We start from the raw sequence: 23,749 nt of genomic DNA, 5'->3' as shown, positions 1-23,749 counted from the left end.
GAAGCCATTACGATGCAGTAATATGACATTCTTAGTCTTCCTGACTTTATTTGCAGCACATTACAAAAGATTATGAAAAAAAAGGCAGGAAGAAAAGTAGCTTTAATTTATGGAGTAAAGAAGGCATTTTTTTAGGTCCTTCATAGAGCAAATGCTGCCATTTCTAAAGGTATAATTCCAAATGGGAGCGGGAGATAAACGGTGCAGGATTGTGACGTGATAAAGATGTTTTATAAATCCGGATGGTGTTAACAAGACTTTTTTCAGTCTAGTGGTATTTGCGTGGAAAATTACGGAGTCTCTCCAAGAGAGGATTTGTGAGGCTTTTATCAACTTATGTCAGAAATGAAAGTTGACAGGAAAATTCTCATAGTGAAGTTTTTAGAATTTAGTGGTAGGCTTATGGTAACCTGCATGACTACTGGCAAATTATTGGCTAATTTACAGCATGGTTGGTGGAGCTGTATTAAACCATGTATGGTTAATATGCAGTCCAGAGGCTACTGTTCACTTTGAGTGAATGTGTTCTTTGACTTCATCTACCAAGAATTTGCCAGATGATTTGTTGCTGTTGTGCAATGGGATTATGTTTGTAAACCTCGGGGAAAATGTGTATTTGTTTTTTTTGTTGTTGTGAGAAGATGATAGTGAAATGATACTGAAAATGGAGGTGTTTAGCATGGATATTGTCAAGTGAAATACTGATTCTCTTCCATAACAAACCCCAGCCGCTCACCCATCCAAGATGGTTTTCCATTTCAATAGGAATGGGTTTTATTGAAAATTTCAGTAAGAAAAGGTTTTCTTTAAACCATGTTTGTTTCATTTCTCTATTCTGTGCGCTGTTCATTTTTCCTTCCCTTTCCTCCCTTTCTTCTTGACTTCCTTTTGTCCTGGTTTCTTTTTGTCTTTTCCTTTCTCTTTGGCTTTCTAGTTTTCTTTTGGTATCTTTTTTTCTCATTCTCTTTGTCTTAGGATAGCTATCGCTGGATTCCCTGCTGAGATAAATTACTAGGTGGAATACGTACTTGAATTTTGGGGGAAAATACTGTTATATATGTGTTACACAGATACATACATACATAGAAACTTTTCAGTGTTTGGCGTCATCTTACAGGTTTTTTAATATCCTGGTCATTCTCTCTTTCTTTGCCACCTTTCCTATCTCCACGTGACAGGTGTGTGTGACATTCCATTTATTTTTTGTGAGATAAAAGGAAAAATTATGACCTTTATTAGGTTTCCTCATAATCATATATAGAAACTGCTAGATTCGATATCAAAAAATGCTTAAAGTTACATAGATTAAACTGAGTTTTTCATTGTTACATATTGACCTTGATACTTTTAGATTAATTTGGATCAAAAGTAACATTTGGATTTATGTCTGTTCAGATTTCTTTGACCCGGAAGTAACATTTGTACTTTTATGTCTGTTGTTGTGTGTTATTTTGTAGTTGGGAACATTATTGAAGGTCTGCTATGTGTTTACTAGGTGTTGTGGGATTGGAGAAGATGCTGAAACCAAATGGGCACCTGTCCTCAGAGATCACAGACTACTGAGAAACACTGGAGAGGGGTCTGTCTCCATAAAATGGACAGTTATTCCATGTTGAAATAAAAGTATAAGCCAAATTCTGTTTTGTTTTCTGAAGAGAAAGGGTTAAGGTCTAAAAGGTCTAAAAAATAGACCGTGACATATTTAAATGTATGAGAAATGAGAAACTTGTGTTAAGTCCTTTAATTCAGATAATTTAATTAATATTTTGCTTCTGAATTTGCCTTATACTCTATTGAAGGGATGGATGATACATTGAGCCCTTTTTTTGGTTTAAAATTCCATTGCAGTTTTCGTTGTTTAGTCAGTTAACCTAGACCGGTATTTGACTTTTTTCCCCTACAAGGTGCTTCGAGTATAAGATATGGATATCTGTGATAAAAGTGAAATAAGTTGGATATCAGAAGACAACTAGTGATAGGATATTATTTATGTTCTTCAAAACAGAAAGCTGGGAGGAGGTGATGTTTGAGATGGTATATTAGTCCATTCTCCCACCGCTGTAAAGAAATACCTCATACTGAGTAATTTATAAAGAACAGAGGTTTATTTTGCTCATGGTTCTGCAGGCTGTACAGAAAGCATGATGCTGGCACCTGCTTGACTTCTAGGGAGGCCTCAGGAAACTTAAAATCATGGCATATGGGAAGGCAGGCACATCTTACATGGCCAGAGCAGGAGGAAGAGAGGGAGGAGGGAGATACTACACACTATTAAATAGCCATAGCTCAGGAGAGCTCACTCATCATCATAGAACAGCACCAAGGGGATGGTGCTAACCCATTCATGAGAACTCTGCCCTCCTGATCCAATCACTTCCCACCAGACCCCATATCCCGTACTGTGGATTATTATCCAACGTGAGATTTGGTGGGGACACAAACTATGTCAAATGGCCTTTTGAAGTATAGGTAAAAGACTTACTTGTTATCTTGGTTATTATTCCATTGCACTTCCTGCCCCTTCTTTCACCCAAAGACATTCTCCTATGTACCCCTCTCAACTACATGATCAAATCAAGACAGCAATTCATTTAACAAAATAGGCCAGATCACCTGGTATGATTGACATAGTACAGATAAACACAAAAAAGTCTGTTATTGTCTTACAAGTTTCTGAATAACACTGTGATCATGTTTCTACGGGCTCCGCCCATCCCAGCGGCTGGATGTGGTTTGTATTCAAGCATCCTTGGGGACAATGTGGAAGAGAAAGGGGAGGTTCTGATTTGGGTCTGACAGATTTAGTAAAACATTCCTAAGGCTCTAATAAGTATTACAGCTGCTAAGGACATGAATAAAGAGGGATAAGAATGGAGAATGAGGGCTAGCTCTGTATTGTAGGCTGTGTTTTGAAGGACAGTATAGTATGAGGATTGAGATTATGATTTGAGAGCTGTACTTGACTGGGTTCTAATACCAGGTTCTATCTCTTAATAGTCAGGGGACTATGTCAAGTAAATGCTGTATTTCAATGTCCTCATCTGTAAAATGGGAGATTTTATTAGTACCCATGTCATTTGGTTGTTTCAATACTTGAATATATATATGTGTGTGTGTGTATATACATACACACGTGTATGTATATATACAGCTTTTAGAGTCCTCACATGTAGTAAGTATTGTCTGTTAGCTATTAAAACTTTTTATTTTTGATATTATTTTACTTAGCCTAAAGTGGGCTGGCATGGGACCCTATCCTTTCCTGCAGGTACCTGGGTTTAAGATTTTTTAGAGGCAAGTGAGATTAGTGGCAGTAGTCAAAACCTCTCCCCACCATCCCTTTTTAGCTTGCTGCTTTCCAAGGATACATATCCTCTGCTCTTTGAAAGGAACCACCTGTGACGTTGACCTGAAAATGAACCTTGCTTAACCCTTACCTTTTTACCTTGTTAACAGCCTCTTTCTCCTGGGTCTATCCCTCTTCCCCCATTTTTATACCTTACATTTGGTTTGCGTTTTTAGTGACTTCCGTCTTTGATGCTGCAAGAGGGGAAGTACTTAGGGTACATTGGCTCTTGGACTGGTCCTGGAATTTTGAAGAACCTTTGAGGAAGCAAACTAGTTCATACTCTCCTAAGATCCCAAGATGATCCTAGGATATTGGAGATGTGAATTATTTGAAGTGATTGAAATATCCCTGGGGGAAACAAGGGTTGCTAGAGATCTGCCTTCCAAATGGAGAGGCCTTGGTCTGAAGGATCAGGTCCAGGAGTTGTTGGGATTCTGCTTTGTCTCGCCGCAATTTTTATGGACTGTGTCAGCCTGGGAACGTCTTTCACTCAGTCCATCGGTGGCTGATACCAATGAGTGAAGTGTTAGCTTTTGATTATGTGCGTATTTCTGAAACTCTTCACTCTGTAGAATAACCTTTGAAAATTCATAACAGCCTAGATATGGAATCAACCTAAACGTTCATCAGCAGATGAACGGATAAAATGTGGTAGATGTGCACAGTGGAATACTATTTGGCCTTAAAAAGGAGGAATTCTGTCATTTGTGACATCGATAAATCTGGAGGACATTACACTAAATGAAATAAGCCAGGCACAGAAAGACAAATACCGCATGATCTCGCTTACAGTGGAATCTAAAAAAGTTGATCTCACAGATTTAAGGAGTAGAATGGTGGTTACCAGGGTCTGGGGATGGCGGGGATTTGAACAAAGGGTACAGTTTCCTTTAGACAATATAAATAAATCTTGGAGCTCTGTTGTATAGCATGGTGACTGTAGTTAATAACATTATATTGTTTATTTGAAAATCACTAGAATAGATTTTGAATGTTATCACAAAACAGTTAAGTATGTGCGGTGAGAAATATGTTAATTAGCTTTATTTAATCATTGTACAGTATATATGTATATTCAAAATATCACATTGCATACCATAAATATACACAGTTTTCATTTGTCAATTAAAACATTTAAAAATAATAAGTTTCCTGAAAGTTCCTCCATCTTGTGTTCAAAATGCAGTGTCTTGCTCCTCTGCCTTTCTGTTCCCTGAATTTTATTTCTTCTGAGTTTCATAGGAAACCCTTGTTCTTGATTGTAACAGAAAAGCTGCATTTCTATCCTCTATCGAATCTGCTCTGCTTTTCTATCCTCTATCGAATCTGCTCTGCGTTTCTGTCCTCTATCGAATCTGCTCTGCGTTTCTATCCTACCCTCTATCGAATCTGCTCTGCGTTTCTATCCTCTATCGAATCTGCTCTGCATTTCTGTCCTCTGTCGAATCTGCTCTGCGTTTCTATCTTCTATCGAAGCTGCTCTGCGTTTCTATCCTACCCTCTATCGAATCTGCTCTGCGTTCCTGTCCTCTATCGAATCTGCTCTGCGTTCCTGTCCTCTATCGAATCTGCTCTGCGTTTCTATTTTCTGTCGAATCTGCTCTGCGTTTCTATCTTCTGTCGAATCTGCTCTGCATGTGTAACTCCAGTGGTTGATAATCCTCCATTTCTTATTATATAGGGAAAAGACACATGGCCTTTCACTGATGGTCACCAGGTATTTATATATTTAGAGATGAAATGTCCGTTTGAAAATGTATTTACATGAAAGAAGGGAAGAAACTGAGAAAAGACAAGGAGATTCTGGCAAACGGGGTAGGAACATGTAGGGTGGAAGGTCAGTTATTGACCATCCCATAATTTCATTCTGAAGAGACATCTAGACAGTAGATTTTGACATGACATGAACCCAGTTGTTTTCTATCCCACTTTCCCGTTGCCACCTACCATTTAATACTCGGATACTGCTCTCCTTAGTATTTTTATTCCAGTCATTGTTAGATTTTTTTTTTGGGGGGGGGGGTAAGCAGTTAAATTCAGTAAGTACCAAGGGACAGTAGAAAGAAATTAGCTAAAACAGTTTCTCCTTTAAGAATTTTTATATCAACTTATTGATGGAGAAAACAGAAGCAACAAAAAGTTCCATATATTTGCAAAGTAACTAAATATTTGTGATGAAACTGAACACAATTTGCAGAATGTTTAAAAACATACCTTGTCCAAAAAAAAAAAAAAAAAAACATACCTTGAATGTATTTGAATACACAAGTAGCTCTAAGAATAATTTTAGTTACAAGGCAGTGTCACTGGAAGTAATTGAAAAGGTAGGAAAATCTTATAGAGACCAATGAATATGACAGTGTTTAGGTTATTGCTTACTATTAGATGTTTGACATTAAAATATTCTTTAAATATTTACTTTTTTGAATAGAAATTGCTTTCCTTGGGAATTTATGAACTTTAAAATTAGCATGTCTTCACTTAAGGGAAGACCAAAAGTTTTAATGTGAAAGAGAGTGTGTGTGTGTGTGTGAAGAAAGGGTTAGTTAAATTGAAAGGATGTAAATCAGTATGCTTGGCCAAGCAGGATTTATAAGCTTCATTCCATGAATGGAATGATTAAAAAAAAAAATTGAATTAAATTGTTACCCAGTCTATTGGTTAGAATCCCAATAAAAGTTGTCATTCAAATGCATTTGTTTTCCCTTGCTTTCTCAAAGGACAGAGTTCAGGCAAGGTTCTTTTAGGAGAAGGTTCCGAGAATATGTAGGATACCTCCATCCGGTTTTTAACCTATCTTGTCAGCTGAAAGGATTATATATTTTGCTTTAAACATAATTTTCTCGTTTGGTTTTCTTAGGGGAAAATAATTTGTGAAAATGATGGAGGAATTAGCCAAGAAGATAGAACTTAAACACACTCAAAAGATCAGCAAAGATAAAACACATTTTAAATAAAGATTAATGCATCTTTTTGGACAAGGAAGAAACATAATTAGGAAATATAATATGATGCTTTCAGATTTGTAACCATTAGGCTTTTTAATCAGTTACAGCCATATATAAGGGTAAATAACAACAAATGAATCATCCATTAAAAATCTAGAGATAAGGAATTTTTGTAAGTTCAAACCACAAAAAGGATCAGTTTACACAGAGTGACAGCAAGAGCTGTAATAATTCTTCTTTGAAGAAAAAAAAAGAAAGAAATACAAGAGCAAAACTGACCCAGCTTTCTTTCTGAGTTCCATCAACTCCTTTCAGCCAGGAAACAGATTGGAAATTTAGCCCTGACAATTGCCCTACTTTTTAATATTTTCTACCAGAAGGCTTAACCTAAGCAACAGGAAGTCTTTTTTCCGTATTTCATCTTCCCATCCCCATTGTTGCTCTCTCCTCTCTGATCTTTACTTCCTGATTAACACTGAGTACAAGTATAACTGGAGACATCAGAATAAGACTAGGTTTTATTAATGTCACCATTCTAGTTTGTGCTATCATACTATAGTTTTGCAGATGTTACCATTGGAGGAGACTGGGCAAATGGCACAAGGACTATGTTCTTTTCTTAAAACTGCCTGTGAGTCTGTAATTCTTTCAGTAAAACAATGACAAAAATAATGAACACGTCCACTCTAAAAAAAAAAAAAAAGAAAGGGGGGGGGGTAGTTTGTCTATTCAGCCAGAGGTTTTAGGCATCATAAAAATTGGCTTAATGAAATTTTACTACTCTTGGTCATTCTTTTAAAGTACTGAGTATAGTATAATGACCAACAGTTCAGGTATAACTATATAACAGTATTAAAAACACTGATGTTTTAAGAAAAAGACAATGGGAATTGTTTTGAAGAATTGAAAGCTGGAAAGTAACATGATCCTATGTTTATTATCATGTTTTACTCTGGATGTTTGAAGAATTGTTTAGGGAAGTGGAAAGACAGTAAAATTGCAGTTGTCTATGTGAGAAGGATGGTGACTCGGATGCTGGGTGGTGACAATATTGAAGGAAAAAGTATTGAATTATTTTGAGCTTACTATTAGAGATTCTATTGCTAGACTGATTCCTGATGGCCCTTACCTGAATGAAGTAGAAAAGAAACAAAAAGTAGAACCTGAATTTTCTCTTCCCAGTTAATGTTTGTTTGTTTGTTTGTTTGTTTTTGCGACACAGTCTCACTCTATTGCCCAGGCTGGAATGCAGTGACATGATCTCTGCTCACTGCAGCCTCTGCCTCCCAGCTTCAGTCGATCCTCCTGCCACAGCCTCCCGAGTAGCTGGGATTACAGACATCCACCGCCACGTCCAGCTAATTTTTTTTTTTTGTATTTTTAGTAGAAATAGGGTTTTACCATGTTGACAAGGTTGGTCTTGAACTAGTGACCTCAAATGATCCACCCACCTTGGCCTCCCAAAGTGGCATGAGCCATTGTGCCCAGACCCCAGTTAATGTTTATTTGACCTGTTAGGCTGAATGTCATGGAAGGCTGTGTGGCAGAGTGAAATGAGTAGTTAAAGATCTGGAAAGTCATCCCAGTATCTTACCTTGGCCACACAACTTAATCCTTTTCCGTTTTCTCAGGTATGGCATGGAATAAAAATACCTTCCTCTAACAGCGATTAGAATTAAATACAATGAGGTGTGTTAAGTGGCTAGCATTGTGCCCGTGTGGAATACACTAGTTGTTCTGACTGGGTTATGAAAGTCCCTGGGCTCTAAGCCTGTCTTAGTGTTGCTCGCGACTAGTGGCGGCACCCCTGAGTGATCATTTCACTTTGTGCCTGCGTTTCCTCATTTGTAAAAGAAGATACTTGGCCTGTGCCCATAGTTTTCAGGTTTTCGGTTTAGTCTCCTGGAGCCTGGGTCCAGGGTTCACCCTTCCCTGTCACCACTCCCCTTCCGCTGCAGAAGTTGTTCTTTTTTCTGTCACGTTCTAACTTCCTCAGGTGATGTCTTTTGAGCAAAATATTACACGGCAAAAAAGAAGTTGGAAAAACTTCACAGGGCGATCTTGTAAGGATCATTTCAGTCTGAGTGCTGGGCATTTTCTCAACATTGTTTTTTTTCTTTGTGAATCCAAATCACATTTCTTAAGTTTTAACTCTCATCTTGTATTTACTGGTTTAGACAAAGAGGTACATACTTAGTAATAATGGAACCAGAGAATGTTCAGATCTAAATCCAAGAAAATTGCTTTTGTCATCGCAGCATTTTCAAAAGCTTATTCCCAAAGGACTATACAAGAGGAAGAAGCAGACCTCAGTCGGAAAAAGGTCTGAACTTTTTATAAAGGAAAAGCCTGAACTGAATTCTCAAAAATACTTGATCTGAGTTATATTCGGAGTATGTAGCTGAAAATAGCAACTTATGGGTGGTATTTAAGTGTAGCTAAAAAAAGAGCATCAACTGTTGCCTGGAGTAGGTGAGTTCTTTCCAAGAGAAGGTCATGGAAACCTGGTAGCAACAGTATCCATGGAGGAAGAGGGCTTGGATGCCTGTCCTGTGTAGGTCGGAGAGCCTTTTAAGAGAAAAGCTAGGTCTGCAAGCTTTTTGAGAGAAAAGCTTTAAAGGTTCTGGCTTAAAATACGGAATATTGCTGCTTTCTTCAGTAAAGCAAATCAAGCTGAGTTACGTGATGAAAGGTGGGTGGCGTGTTTCCGTTTCTGCCCTCCCAGTGCAGGTCTGGCAGCTTGCTTTCACTTTCAATCACATGCTCATCATGGGCAGAATAACGATGCTGCTTTTGGCGTGGTTCAGACCGTGAATGAAAAACGGTGATGATAATGAGGGTAATACTTTGAAGTAACTGAAGATCCACAAATCATGTTCATGCGTTTTCTTAAAAAAAACAAATTTACCAAAAAGAAGTCTGTTAGAACGTTTCAACAGAACAGATACTGCTTAAGAGTACAAACAGATTTTTAACCCCCCCAAAAAAAGAAAAAAGGAAAAAAAGTTTGAGTGTTAGTGGTTGTAATCATTAAGGGTACTGTAATGGAATATTAATGATTCCCAGTGGATTTTATTTTCAATTTGATCATGAAGAAGTGCCACAGAATTTCCTATTCAGATGTATCCATAGACGTTTAAATGTTTGTATGTTTGGAGCATTTTAATTTTTATTTATTTTATTTTATTTTATTTTAATTTCATATTTTATTTTATTTTATTTTGAGACAGGGTCTCACCCTGTTGCCCAGGCTGGAGTGCAGTGGCACGATCTCGGCTCACTGCAACCTCTACCTCCTAGGTTGAAGCGATTCTCTTGCTTCAGCTTCCCGAGTAGCTGGGATTACAGGCGTGCACCACCATGCCTGTCTAATTTTTATATTTGTAGTAGGGACAGGGGTTTCACCATGTTGGCCAGGCTTGTCTCGAACTCCTGGCCTCAAGTGATCCGCCCACCTTGGCCTCCCAAAGTACTGGGATTACAGGCTTGAGCTGCTGCACCCAGCCTTGTTTGGAGCATGTTTAAAGTGTCATAACAGTCCAGGATTGCTGCCCCTCTCGCTAACATGAACATGTATTATGGATATGAATGTAACTGGTCACATTGTGAATAAAAACCACCCTCTTTTTGCTATGATATATCAGGAGACTGAGGAGCTCCTTGGGATTGATGCCCCCCTTTCAGCAGACCAGCAGTGCAAGGATAACTGGAACTATCATGACAATTATTCTATCCTGCACGTGGTATTTACATAGCCAATAAGGACACAGAAAAATTTTATTTTAAAGGCATTTGTAGTTATACAGTCAAAATATCCCATAAAGGAAAACGATTTGTTATTATAGTAATGCTTCACTTAGCTAAAGGTCAATCGTTTTTTGAAAAAGACTCAAAAAGTTGAAAACAAGCAAAAAAACAAAAATAACTCTCAACAGCCAGAATAATTAGAATCCATGTATTAATAACTGACCTCACAAATTTCACACAGACCTTAATTTAGATCCTCTTTTTTAATAATACCCACAATTAGTTTTCACTTTGAAATGTTTGGCCTGATCCTTCCCCTGGCGTATCATAATCCCATGGGCCTGTAGACATAGGCGAATACCACCATACAAGTCCCTGCTGACCATCACTGAGCCAGCTCTTCAGTTAATAGCCTCATCCAACTGATTTTAATAAAATGAATTTAATAGAACACAAACATTTAGATTATTACATCAATTTTTAAGTTGAAATTATTTATTAATTTTGAGATGCAGTCTCACTCTGTCACCCAGGCTGGAATGCAGTGGCATGATTTCAGCTCACTGCAACCTCTGCCTCCCAGGTTCAAGCGATTCTCCTGTCTTAGCCTCCCTAGTAGTTGGGATTACAGGCACCCACTACCACGCCCTGCTAATTTTTGTATTTTTAGTGGAAACAGGGTTTCACCATATTGGTCAGGCTGATCTGGAACACCTGACCTCAAGTAATCCACCCACCTCGGCTTCCCAAAGTGCTGGGATTACAGGCATGAGCCACCGCACCTGGCCTAAGTTGAAATTGTTTTAAAGAAACAATTGTTTTCTCAGTTTGGCCATGAAGTAGAAGAATGGAGTTCAAGGAACTGATGTCCCTCAGATAGAGGGGCAGTAGCAAGAAGTGATGTGCTAATGAGATAAAGAGAAAATGTTGAAACCTTAAAGGGCACTAGGTCTCCAAATGGGACAGCTGGAGTTACTTTGAAGAGAGGCGTTCAAATCTGTGTAGTCAGTAGCCTCTCAGAATGGCTGCATTACAGCACTGCAAAGTAATGGATGTACTTAATGAGTCATCAAAAATGTTACATTTTGTTTACTTAGTTTGATTAAGGAGACAGAGTATGAAATAGAGTGGAAAGATTGCCAGTAAAAGTATTTTTAAAAGATTTTTTGGCATTTAAAGAAATTAGCTTCAATCAGAAAATTCACTAATGTAGGATAATTCATTTCTCTATCCAAAACCATTCTGGAACTCTGTTCCCTGTCAATGTTGGATTTTTACTGTTATTTTAAGCATTTTATTTGCTCGTTTTAATTGTTTTAACGTTTACTCTTCCCTTAAACTCTCCATAGATAGCAGCATAGTTTTTGTGCTAAATTGTTGTTTTCTCAGAAACACCAGAAGCCACATTATCCAGATCTTGCAACGAAGTATTTTCTGGATAATGCAGGTACGTGGACCTTCCTCTTCACAACATACCATCTCGTCAGAGGGAGTTCACACATTGTTTTTTTTTTATTGGAGTTAGTCTCGCTCTGTCACCCAGGCTGGAGTACAGTGGTGTGATCTCAACTCACTGCAACCTCCACCTCCTGGATTCAAGCGATTCTCCTGCCTTAACCTCCCGAGTAGCTGGGACTACAGGCGCGCACCACCACTCCCGGCTAATTTTTGTATTTTTAATAGAGATGGGATTTCACCATATGGGCCAGGCTTGTCTCCAACTCCTGACCTCATGACCCACCAGCCTTGGCCTCCCAAAGTGCTGGGATTACAGGTGTGAGCGGCTGCACCCGGCCCACACATTCTTATAGTTCTGCTTATCTCCCCAGACTGTCTGTTGAGAAGAATCGTGATACCTTTACACTTTCTCCCAGAAAAAATGAACTGCGCTGTTCATTTGGAAACCGCTGCCATTTGTAAAAGACCACAAAGGGAAGTCAGTTCCTGCTCCTGGGGAAAATCATTTCACCATGAAGTTACCTATTCTAAAAGCAATCAGAAGCAATTATTCCTTGAGATTGCAAGATAGGTACATTGTTACTCTTTTTGCCTCATTTCCATGTTCTTTCACTCCCAAAAACAGAAATGAAAGGCAAATATGTATACTCAAAATAGTATCTCGAAAGGTTATTTGCATTTCAGGTTGTCATATGGTATAGACTTAGACAAAAATAAATAATAAATATATATATATTTGAAAAGAAAGTTAGGGATTTTGAGAACATACTGATTAGATGGTGGTATTGCTTATCACTTGCATTTGATCTTCCTTCCTTCCAGTATTCTTTTTTTTTCTTTTGAAACGAAGTCTCGCTCTGTCGCCCAGGCTGGAGTGCAGTGGCCGGATCTCAGCTCACTGCAAGTGCCGCCTCCTGGGTTTACACCATTCTCTTGCCTTGGGAGGACAAGAGACCCTCTTGTTGGCCACAGGATGCCTCATACCTAATGTAATTTTTAGAATAGATCAGATACTCAACACATACTCGTTAAAGAAATAATTTCAGTTTTCTGTAAAACACAGTGGCAGTAATTCATACAACTTGATATTGTATGTAGAATTGTTAGTGTGTTTAAGTATATACATAATTTTGTATTTTATTTTTTGAGAGGAGTTATACCTACAATCAGATATTCAGATGGACGTTTGTTTCCCAGAATATTAAGAGCCATAAGCTAGGATTTCTGAAGTGTGCAGATTTTTACACTAGTGGTTTAATTATAATAAACAAAAACATTAGGAGAACGGAGACTTCTTCCCCCCAAAGCACGCTTTTATTCATTAAGGCCCTGCTGTGTGTCAGGCTTTATAGCTGGGTTACAGGTGCGGCTCTTATTATTTAGGCCATGCCATTCATCTGTTTCAGAATTTAGTAGATAACAGGTATTGGACAACTACACAAATGATGAACTGCTTTACTCAAAATTATATATTAAATGTGTAGGTACAGAAGGCATGCTTAATAGATTTGCCGTATTTGGCAAAAGTCAGAAGCTGTATCAATATAAAACTTAATAGGATTCCCGAGTTCTGGCTTTGGTAAAGGCTGCACTAAATATATTGCAGGGAGCAAGGATGAATAAGACATGAATTTTGGCCAGGTGCGGTGGCTCACACCTGTAATCCCAGCACTTTGGGAGGTCCAGGCAGGCGGATCACCTGAGCTCAGGAGTTCAGGACCAGCCTGGCCAACATGGTGAAACCCTGTCTCTATTAAAAGTACAAAAATTAGCTGGGCGTGGTGTTGCACGCCTGAAATCCCAGCTACTCAACAGGCTGAGGCAGGAGAATCACTTGAACCTGGGAGGTGGAGGTTGCAGTGAGCTGAGATGGCACCACTGTGCTCCAACCTGGGTGGTAGAGACTCCATCTCAAAATAAAAAATTTTAAAAAAAAAAAGTCATGAATTTTTCCCTGAAGGAATTTTAATGTGGTACAGTAGTTTTCAATCCGGTTACATATTATAATCAATTGGGGCCAGAGGGATAAAAAGTAGGAGGCTGAAATACTCTCACTGAGATGGAAAACTGTCAGGATGGCACAAACATGTTGGAGAAAGGTCTGGTATGTTCTTATAAAGCTAAACATACCTACCCTATGAACCAGTCATTCAAGAGAAACAAAAGCATCTGTTACAAGAGTAATCACAGCAGATTTATTGCTAATAGCACCAAACTGGAAACAACCCAAATATCCACAAACAGGTGACTGGATTAAGAAGCTGTGGAATATCCATTCAGTAGAATATTACTCAATGATGAAAAGGAATGAACTGCGGATACATACAACATCATGAATGAAAGAAGCTTTACATGAGAGTAAGAGTATGCACTACATGATTTTGTTATTTGAAGTTTTAGGATAGACAAAAATAATGTGAGAAAAGGTCAGAAAACAAAGGTGCGCTTCAGGGATGTGAGGACGGGAATCCTCTGGAAACACATGCAGGCTCTCTCTGGGTCATGCTAATATTCATGTTGGGGACAATATCATGTGGGGAGATAAAAGCAAAAACTTGCTATCTTCTCCCTGCTTTTCCTTCCCCCTCATCAATCTTAAATGTCTGGGAATGACACCGTATGTGTTTTCACAAAGCCCCTCAGGTGATTCTCATACTCAGTGAGATTGGAACTGTTAAATAGGATATAATACGAAGGAGAGTGTGCTAGTTTCATATTGCTGTCGTAACAAATCGCCACAAACTTAGTGGCTTGAAACAACACAGATTTATTATCTCATTGTTCTGTGGGTTAGAGGTGTGGGTTTGCTTGGCTGGTTCTTCTACTTCGGGTTTTTCCATTCCCAAATCAAGATTTAGGCAGGACTGTGTTTATTTCTGGCGGCTCTGAAGGTGAACCTGCTTCACGTTCATTAAGCTTGTTGGCAGGATTAAGTTCCATGTGGTCACAGGACTGCGGTCCCCATTTTCTTGTTGGTGGTTGGCCGGGATCCTTCTCAGCTTCTAGCGGTCACCTTTAGTCCTTTGCTTGTGGTCAGCTACCTCCATTTTTGAAAGCTAGCAGAGATGACCCAAGTTCTTCTCACTCTCCAGTCCTGTCTGTCCTCCTCGCCCTCCTCTTTTCGCCTCATCTCTATCTGGTTTCCTCTTCTGATGCATCTTCTGAGTGACTGTTCTCCCTTCCTCTTTGAAGGTCTTGTATGATTACACTGGGTCCACCCGGATAATCCAGAATAATCTCCCTGTATTAGGGTTAGTTGATTAGTAACCTTAGTTCCATCTGCCAAGTCCCTTCTTAGCAGTGGCTAGATGAACATTTGATTAAATCATCAGGCGATGAGGCTCTTAGGGGGTCAGCATCTTTAAAATCCTGCATAAATGTCGAATTACATATAAAATTACTGTGGGATTGCAGAATAACGAGAAATGAGTTTCAACTGGACAACATCTGGAAAAGCCCTTTTGAGATGGTAGCATATCGTTGTCTTTTGAAAGGTAGTTCTGATGGGGCTGTAGAGCTGGAGTAGAAGGGACTCTAGTTGGGGTTAACAGCTTAAATGCTAGTGTGGAGACAGGAAGGATGACAATGTGTGGTCCACTTAGAGCAGCCATATCCCTTGAATGTACTCCATGTGTGTTAGTTACTATTTACAGAGGTATTCAGGCTCCTAACGTCAGATTTTTCTAGATCAAAGTGGAAATAAGAGGAATGTCAAGAAGTTAATTGACACTTAGCATGCAGAATCCTTCTTTTAAAAGAACTAAGTCAGTTGTGTGGTATGGTTGTTGTACCACCTTCTCTTTGGCTGTTAGAACTGAGTAGAGTTACACATGAAAACATAAAATCTGATTTTCTTACTTCTAAACTTGTGAAAGCTCCTTATCTACTGACACAAACCAGAGAATGTGGCCTTTGGGAAAAGTCTCCGACTCTCCTTCTGTATTGCCCCACAGAGCTTCCCTCTGTGACCATTTTTAGTGGGCTTTGTACCCTACTTTAGGTGGATGATAACATCAGCACAGTCGCAGCTTGTGTGGAGAGATGATGAGGTCATATTGGCAGGTCCTTGGTGTCTCTAAACATTACTGCCATATTATAACTGATTTTTTACAACAATTCCACAGAAAGGAAAATCTTTATTAGTATTACTCTCTACCACTTCCCTTCCTTTTCACCTAATTTACTTATAAGCTTTAAAAAGTGTTATGTATACCTTTTTATTTTGAAAGCATTCATCTATACAAAGGAGTCACAGAATACTTGCTGCCAACCTTTGAAAAATACAAAGGATGTAACTGCCCACAGTTGCTTTTATTCAGCCTTCTAAAGTGTGTATACATAAGGGCTAAAATAACAAAACCAGTGCAGCTAGCTGGTCCTTTTTTCGCATGCTGCATATGAGAAATAGGATTAAAAAGGGAAGTTACAGTGGCAGAGCCAAAGGGTCTTTTACAAGAGATCGACAATTTCACTTGCCTTTGGTGACTCATATTTTGCCCTTAAAGCTTCTAGTACATACTAAGCCTTCCGTAGTCTTTCCAAACATTTCTTCCTCTCTCTTGCCAGTGTTTGTTTTCCTTCCTTCTCTTCCCACCTTCCACCCAAACCTGAAGTGCTGGTCATGATGATTAGAGGCCTGCAAAAGGAAACTCGTCGTCTTCTGTGTTTTTTTTACTCACTTTGAGAAGAAAAATAGCTTTTTCTTGGAGTTGCTCTCTGCATTCTGAGCAGACATCGGTACACCTGTAATTCATATAATAGTTAATTGGCACCATTTAGCAGCTGGAAAGGAAGCACTAGCTTCCTCACCGTGTGGCAGTCTCATTCTTGTCACCATCCAGCCATATTCTCTGCTGGTGTCCTGATTAAAGTTTTGTGCTTTCAGACTCGGAGACACTGGGAACTGTTTCTGATTTCATCTTTTTCCATTCATTTTCCCACTTTAATATGCTAAGGTATATTTTCTGATAGCGGTCGCTTTCACCTGTAGTTTTCTCTTTCTGTTTCCACAGTGCGTCTCACTTTGAAAATACTTTGCTTTGCCCATCTATTATGTCAGTTATGTCTGCTTCTGGTTTCTTTTCTCTAGGGAAAATTGATTTTTTAAAAAGGAAACCAAGCCTTTAGAAACTCCCTTAGGTAATTTCTTCCAGCTCTCATGTTCTTATATTTTCCTTGTTTGTAATATCTAATTAAAAGCTTATTATAAGGATCCTTCCAGTGACGTTAACTTCAAGTAAACTGTGTCTGTACTCCTGCAGGTACCCCCATACATTTTTATGAAAAGGGCACGCTCCAATTTGTGGTACGTTTTTAAATCATTAGTATTAATAACTGAAGATTTGGGGGCATTATTTGCATTTGAGAACCCCTTTGCAACCTTAAAATCTATAGGTTTCTAAGCTTCACATTATCTCATATGAACAAAGGTGACACTGCCAATTAAAAACTGAGGCTATCCATACACAGGTACAGAGAGAGAGAGAGAGAGCAAGCAGGCAGATGGATGCGAGCACAAACACGGTGAGAAAATATCCATGCCTAAGGGCATTTCTTTCAGTGCCTCACTGAATGTGCCCTTCTACTCATTTGCTACGTGAAATCACAACCCTGGCATTTGCCTTCTTAGGATACAAATTAATAATTAAGACCAACCAGTCCATGAAAACTCAAAGTGGAAAGTATAAACAGTAACACATGAACCTAACTGTATTACAAATTAAGTATTTTGTAATTTACACTAAAGGGAATGGAAAAGGAAAGACCTAACATAAATAGTTTTGAAAAACAGTATTTTAACTGGATGCCGTGTGGCTGAAGACAAAAAGAGCAATACAAAAACACTGTACTCTGGTTAGTAAATTTGTTTTTTACGGGGGTAAGAGCTGTTAATTCTGAAACTATTACTGATGCAGAATTTTTCTTCTCGGTCACTTTGCAAGCTGGGGACCCCTGGCCAGCAACAGCCCACCTGGGCCTTGGCCACACTGGTGTGCCCCAGCTTACCTGTGTGATCGCTTGTACCCTTGTTTGGTAGTTCCCGAGCTCTTAGACTGCACTCGAGAAGAATGAGGACATGCGGGGCATGGAAGGGTGGGGAGGGCAGAGAATAATTTTATTGAGTTATGAAAATGGCTTTCAGCAAGGGAGGGAGGAGGTTCCCCTGTGTGGCTGGGTCTGGCGCCCTTTATGGACTCAGAATGGGGAGTGCATGCTGATTGGTTTGTAAGTATGCAAAAACGATTAAAGCAAAAACACCACTCAAAGGTGGGCAGGACAGTGTAGAAAAACCAACTGGGAAAGGATAGGAAACCAATTAGGAAAGGGTATATGTAAAATAGGTGAAGGCTGGGGACCAGTCAGAGGAAAGTACGCTAAAGAGGAAGACAGGTTCTCAGTTCAGTCCAAGGACTTAAGTTGTAGCTCAGCTTTCAGGCTTTAAACTGTCTTTGGCTTGGAGGTGGGGGTTTTGTGGGGCACCTGCCACTGTCTGTCTAGGTGTTTGTCTGCCTCGGCATTTGTCTGTCTCTGTCATTACTTTATGTATATACTAGGATGTGCAAATAAGCAAACATACTACAGATGATAAGAGGCAGTTTTCTCTCTATGGGAGAAAGAAATTATGAATAAGGAACCCTGTAGTATTGGATTCCAGTTGACGTTATTAGTATGAACTCATAATTTTTAATGTATGGATTGATGCATGTAAATATACACCTGCATATATTTCTTAGCTCTGCCTGCCGAGGGGATCTAGAAGCACTGATATCTCAATACCAATGAGCAGCGTAGCTTCCAGACCTTGGTTTCTAAATACTGGTCACCAGTAAAAGGAATCAATGCTCTGTGGAGAAGTGGTTGGTTTTAGTCCTGGGGCAGAGAAAATACAAGATGAGCCTGGAACATCTTGTGATGCCAGAAAGTAAGTAAGTGCTCAAAAGAGGAGGGTGGTGTGCCAGAAGGCCAACCTGGAGTAGCTCCTAACGGCCAAAGCTGGAACAATTTAAGCAAAAATGTGGTAGTATTAGATTATATTCACAGGAGAAAATGAATATCCATTGAATACATTTTTAAAATTGTGGAGAAGGGACAGCTTTTTATTACTGTTAGGAAAAATGAACAACTGTAAAAGCAAAGAAGGAAATGGCAAATATCATGCTAATTATTGTGGCAGATAGATCCATTGAAGGATACTAAATTTAGCAGATGAAAGTTAGGGAAGAAACAGGATATCTGCATAGTCTCAAAGTATCTCTCCCAAGATATTTATTCATTTTGAGGGGAAAAATAGTAACTTTACAATATAGACAACCCAAGATACCAGCTTAACCAAGTGATCAAGGTTAACATCACCAGTGACAAGACATCTCAACATCATGAAGCCTCTGATGCTCTAAGGAGAAGATAACATAACTTATCTTCCCCAAAATGCCTGACTTCATTGTAAACATGAGAAAACAGCAGCCAAACCCAAATTGCAAGATATTCTGTAGAATAACTGGTCCATCTTCTTTTGAAGTGTCAAAGTCATAAAAGACAAGGGAACACTGAAGAACTATCACCAATTGGAGGAGACTGAGAAGCCATAACAACTGAAGGCATTGTGGGTTCTAGAGAGGATCCTGGAATAGGACAAGGGCAGTAATGGGGAAAATGGTGAAATTTGAATAAGGTCTATAGTTCAGTTAATACTATACCAACATTGACATCCTGGTTTTGATAATTCCACTGATAGTTATGTAAGATGTTAACATTAAGGGAAGGCTGGGTGGAGGATTTACAGGAACTCTTTGTACTATTTGTACAACCTTTTCATAAGTCTAAAATTATTTCCAAAGAAAAAGGAAAGATGCTGGATAGTTAAATGTACAAAGGTATGTGTACAAGGACATTAATTGCAGCATTGTATGCAATAGCAAAAAATTGAGAATAATACAAATCTCGATCATTGAAGGATTAGGTCAGTTATACCTTATTCATGTAATTAATAGAGTTGTTAAAAAGACTATATAGAGTTATGAGTAGTGGTTTGGATGTCAAAGTGAAGAGAAGGGGTTAAGAGTATAGCTTCTGTATTCATGCTGCCTGGATCCTCTGATACTTAACACCAATTCTGTGACCTTGAGGAAGTTATTCCTCTATCAGCTTCCTCATCTGGAAACTGGAAACAGTGAATATACCTGCTTATGAACCAGCAATGAGGTTTAAATGTGAAAATCCATGTAAAGCACACAAGATGATACTTCACACATAAAGAATACTTCATAAAGTGAGGACCTAATTATTATTTTCAAGGTATTGATGGTGGGAAATGTCAATACAAAATTAAGTATGGAAGGATACCATTTGTGTTAAAATTCATATGTGAGAATCTTGAAGATTAATGTGTTAATAGTGGTGATGTCAGAGAGCAGCATATTAGGGAACTTCTGGTTTTTGGTTTTTTTTTTTTTTTTTTTCGAGAGAGGGTCTGCACTTTCACCCAGGCTGGAGTGCATTATAGCGATGCAACCATAGCTCAATGCAACCACAAATTCCTGCGCTCAAGCGATCCTCCCACCTGAGGCCCCTCCCAAGTAGCTGGGACTACAGGCATGTGCCACCAAGACTGGCTAATTTTCTTCCTTTTTTTGTTAGAGACAGGGTTTTCCTGTGTTGCCCAGGCTGGTCTCAAATTCCTGGCCTCAAGTAATCTTCCCTCTCGGCCTCCCAAATAGGAACTTCCACTTTCTAAGTGAAATATTTTAAAATTTATTTTGCATAAAGCATACTGAAGGTACCCAGGGAACTTCACTCCAAAATATGACTCCGTGGTATAATAGGTATTTTGAATGAAAGGTTCTTAGAGATCAGCAAATGTGGGAAGAGACTTTTCCCCTATCCAGGTAAAGACTGGACCCACCAAGGAGAACAATTGGTTTTTCCTTTGCCTCCTTGTTATCTCATTATCTTTTGCAACAAAGAATACTGAAGTATGTAAGCATGCTGGAATATTTTCTAAAGAGGGCCATTTACAAATTCATCTCTGTTTTCCCATCTGTTCATTCTCCTTGGTAATCATTGACTGCCCTTTGACAGAGTTCCCTGCCTTCGCTATCTCCCCGCTCCTCTATGAAAAGAAGCTGTAGGAATATGTTGGCGCCACTGGAATATTGGGGAACCACTCTGTGATTGTCCCTTGTATATGTTAATAAATTGTATGCCTTTTGCCCTTTGTTCCTGCAATACAGTTAAAGAAGTATGCATAGCAACTCTAAAGAGAAGCCTGCTGTCAATATTTATTAAGTAAAACCAGCCATGAAAACTGTATTTCTGAAGCTAAAGGCATCGCATAGTGTCCAAGGTCATATGATTTGTCCCTCACATTGGAAATTATGAGACCTGACTCTGCTCTCAGCCACTGAAAACTAGTCGATGTCTACAGTTCTCTGAAATGTGGATCTTAACTTGGAAGATTAACTAATTACTGTGTAATTCTAGGCTGTGAAAGGTTATGGATAACCGAAGAAAGGATGGGTTTGACTAGCCCTTTGTCTTTATGAAAAATAAACCAAATGGCCTAAACTGTAGCATTTTGCCAGTAATAAATAATTCCTGACATTTTTATTAAAATGATTAAACCCTGGAGTTGAGCACCAAAATGGTGATGTAATCTCCAGGACTAAAGTGAAAAATAGGAGAGAGATCAATTGCTTTTTAATCTTTAGGTGGTGGTGGGCCACCTAAGTTACAGGGGGATCCAGAATTCACTAATACTTTCACAAAAACCGTCTATGTTTATGTACAGTATAGGTAAAATATATATGGAAATAACTACGTGTTTTCAAAGAATATGCTTATATTTATATTTTGGATATAACATCAGTTTGTTTCACGGTTATAAAGATTTTTTTTTCCATGCTTGGTTTGATGCCTGTGTCATTCTGAAGTTCCGCATAGTGCTTACTAGGGAACTAAGCCTGACTATTCTAATTTAAATGTATACAGGTTGCATAGCAAATTTAAGGCCCATCTGTCTTTGTGGTGTTGGTGATACTAGGTTGGTTGGCTGGTTGGTTCTTTCTCTTTTTTCTTTTTTTGCTAGATCATATATAAAACAAAGTATACCAGGTTTCTTAAAGAAGTGTATTGCAAGGAAATAGGAAGATGATTCTGAGAAATTAGAATAAAAGGTGAAACTTTCTTCTGTACTGTTCGACTTGTGATTCCTTTTTATATCTTCCCTGTTATAGTCCTTGGAAATTTGAATCACCAAAGCTTTCCAAGGATAAAATGAAAATGTTGAAAGCATTATTTTCCTCATATTACTCCTGGTAATGTTTTTATACATTTTTCATCCTGGTTTCTTAAATACTTTTGTTTAAGGATACATTACTGGTTGACCAGCTATTTTTAAATCTTTTAGATCTCATTTCAGTTGTACTTTTTTTCATCAGGCCTCCACCTGCTTTTTTATCTGTTTGCAACAGTCACTATTTCATTTGTTGGTAACCATATGGCAGAGCATTTTTTTTTTTTTACAATAAAATTAGATGCAGTGTGTTGAAGCCCATATTGTTGTATCACAGTCTCTGGAGAGCTTAAAGTAGGTGGGAGAGGGCATCCCAAAATGCAGCATGTCGCTGATAGGACGGATAATCTTAGCACAGGATTGGATTTTAAAATATTGCATTTCAGAGGTGCCGACATATGTAGCTAGTGCCAGGACAAGAGTAGAGTCTATAGATGAACAGCACAGCTGCAGTGTTGGTGGAGTTTTCCCTCCTATTTCCCAAATACTTTGGTTTCTTAAATTCTAGGACTTTTTTTAAAACTCCTCTTCCTGCACACTGAAATTGTAAGATTTTTCATATGATATAAGCTACTCCCGTGGACCACTGTTGTGAAGTTGAGATCGTCATGGTAACAAACTCTAGGGAAAGATCCATGGACTCTTGGAGTCACATCATCTTGGTTAAAGTTCTGACCCTGTCACTTACTGGCATTGTGACATTGGGCAAATTAAGGAGGCTTTCTGAGGCCACTTTCTCTAATCATAAAATGGAGATGACATCGCATCTTGTGAACAGTGGTTATAGTAGGAAATGAGATTACGTGTGTTACGTGCTTCATTCGTTCTCTGTACTGTAACTTGTATCTGTAACTGTCCTTCCTTCCTTTCTCCCCACCACTTATTCTCATCTCCCTCTTACTCAGTTTTGTGTTTGTCTAAGATTTATAAAACAGACAATGGAAAACATGATTTTAATCCCTTTTTATGTTTGGACTTGAAAATCTTTAGATATTTCCTTTCTCCCTTTCATTTCTTCCTTCGTTGTTGGCTTTGCACCAGGACTTACTTCTTGATAGTCAGATAAGCCCTCTAACCTCAGGGAGGCACGCAAGTTAATCCACACTCAGAAAAGCCAGAAGTCACTGGGGAAGTCAAGTGGAAGTGCTGAACCCGGAAGCAACTGGAAGGTAGGGGAAGTGAAGTCGGCCTCACAGAGCTGACGTTCAAGGGACATTAGGAGGAATAGGAGACAAAGTGGTGGGACAGAGGGAATCATTTGTTCATTTGAATGTGAGGATGAGTGAGAGAGAGGATTTCCATGTGACTTCTGGGATTTAAGTACCTGATAGGGTCATTTCACTGAGATTAGAAATATAATTAGGTTATTAGAAATGGAAATAATCTTAAAAGATTTTCTAGACAGTCTGATATTCCTAAATTTTTACACAATGAAACCGAGGACTGTCAAGGTGAAGCTCAAACCGCAGTTGAGATTCATCCAAGGTCACTCAGACTCCCTGTGCCAATAACGGAGGCAATAATGTGACTGCTAAACAGGCCCTTAGAGAACAGGACTGAAGGTGTGATGGATTCTACTTGAGAATTTTGCAAATGAAACCCAACACAGTTTTCTCTTTGTAGCTAGGGAAGGCCACTGCAAGCTGTCAGAACTGAGGAGGAGAAGTGAAGTGGAACAAAAAGGGTGGAGTTAAGGTTAGATTCCGAGGAGAGAGAGAGAGTAGGTTGCCAAAATTTAGTGCTCGTAAAGCAGTGTGGGGGTGATCCAGGCTGAGTTAACACAGCAGGAGCTGTCAGTGTGGAACCGGTGTCAGTGTCCAGTTCTGCGGGCCAGTCGGAGATGAGACCTGGAAACAGAAGACAGGGAAGCAGCGCCATGCTAGGGGAATGTGGAATGGGTCCAGAGCAACTCCATGGACAGCAGCTCCTGCTCCTGGAGGCTGGCCGGCCAGCCTC

The 23,749-nt window shown here is 39.0% G+C and overlaps 1 protein-coding gene across 8 annotated transcripts in view; it reads left to right on the top strand.

Moving 5' to 3' along the window:
• The window catches only part of PSD3 (pleckstrin and Sec7 domain containing 3), a 696,970-nt gene that overhangs the window by 474,237 nt on the left and 198,984 nt on the right, over window positions 1-23,749 (top strand). For 2 of the 8 annotated variants that reach the window (XM_077943115.1, XM_077943119.1), the window contains one exon: window positions 1,496-4,496. The exons of the other annotated variants lie outside the window; for them this stretch is intronic. In XM_077943115.1, the coding sequence (XP_077799241.1) occupies window positions 1,496-1,522 (27 nt within the window). In that variant the 3' untranslated portion in view covers window positions 1,523-4,496. Of the gene's footprint in view, window positions 1-1,495; window positions 4,497-23,749 lie in introns of those variants that run through there. 8 annotated transcript variants of the gene reach the window in all.

Source organism: Macaca mulatta, chromosome 8, assembly GCF_049350105.2.
Source record: "Macaca mulatta isolate MMU2019108-1 chromosome 8, T2T-MMU8v2.0, whole genome shotgun sequence".
NCBI classification, from domain to species: Eukaryota; Metazoa; Chordata; class Mammalia; order Primates; family Cercopithecidae; genus Macaca; species Macaca mulatta.
This window is presented reverse-complemented; position numbering and strand designations above follow the sequence as displayed.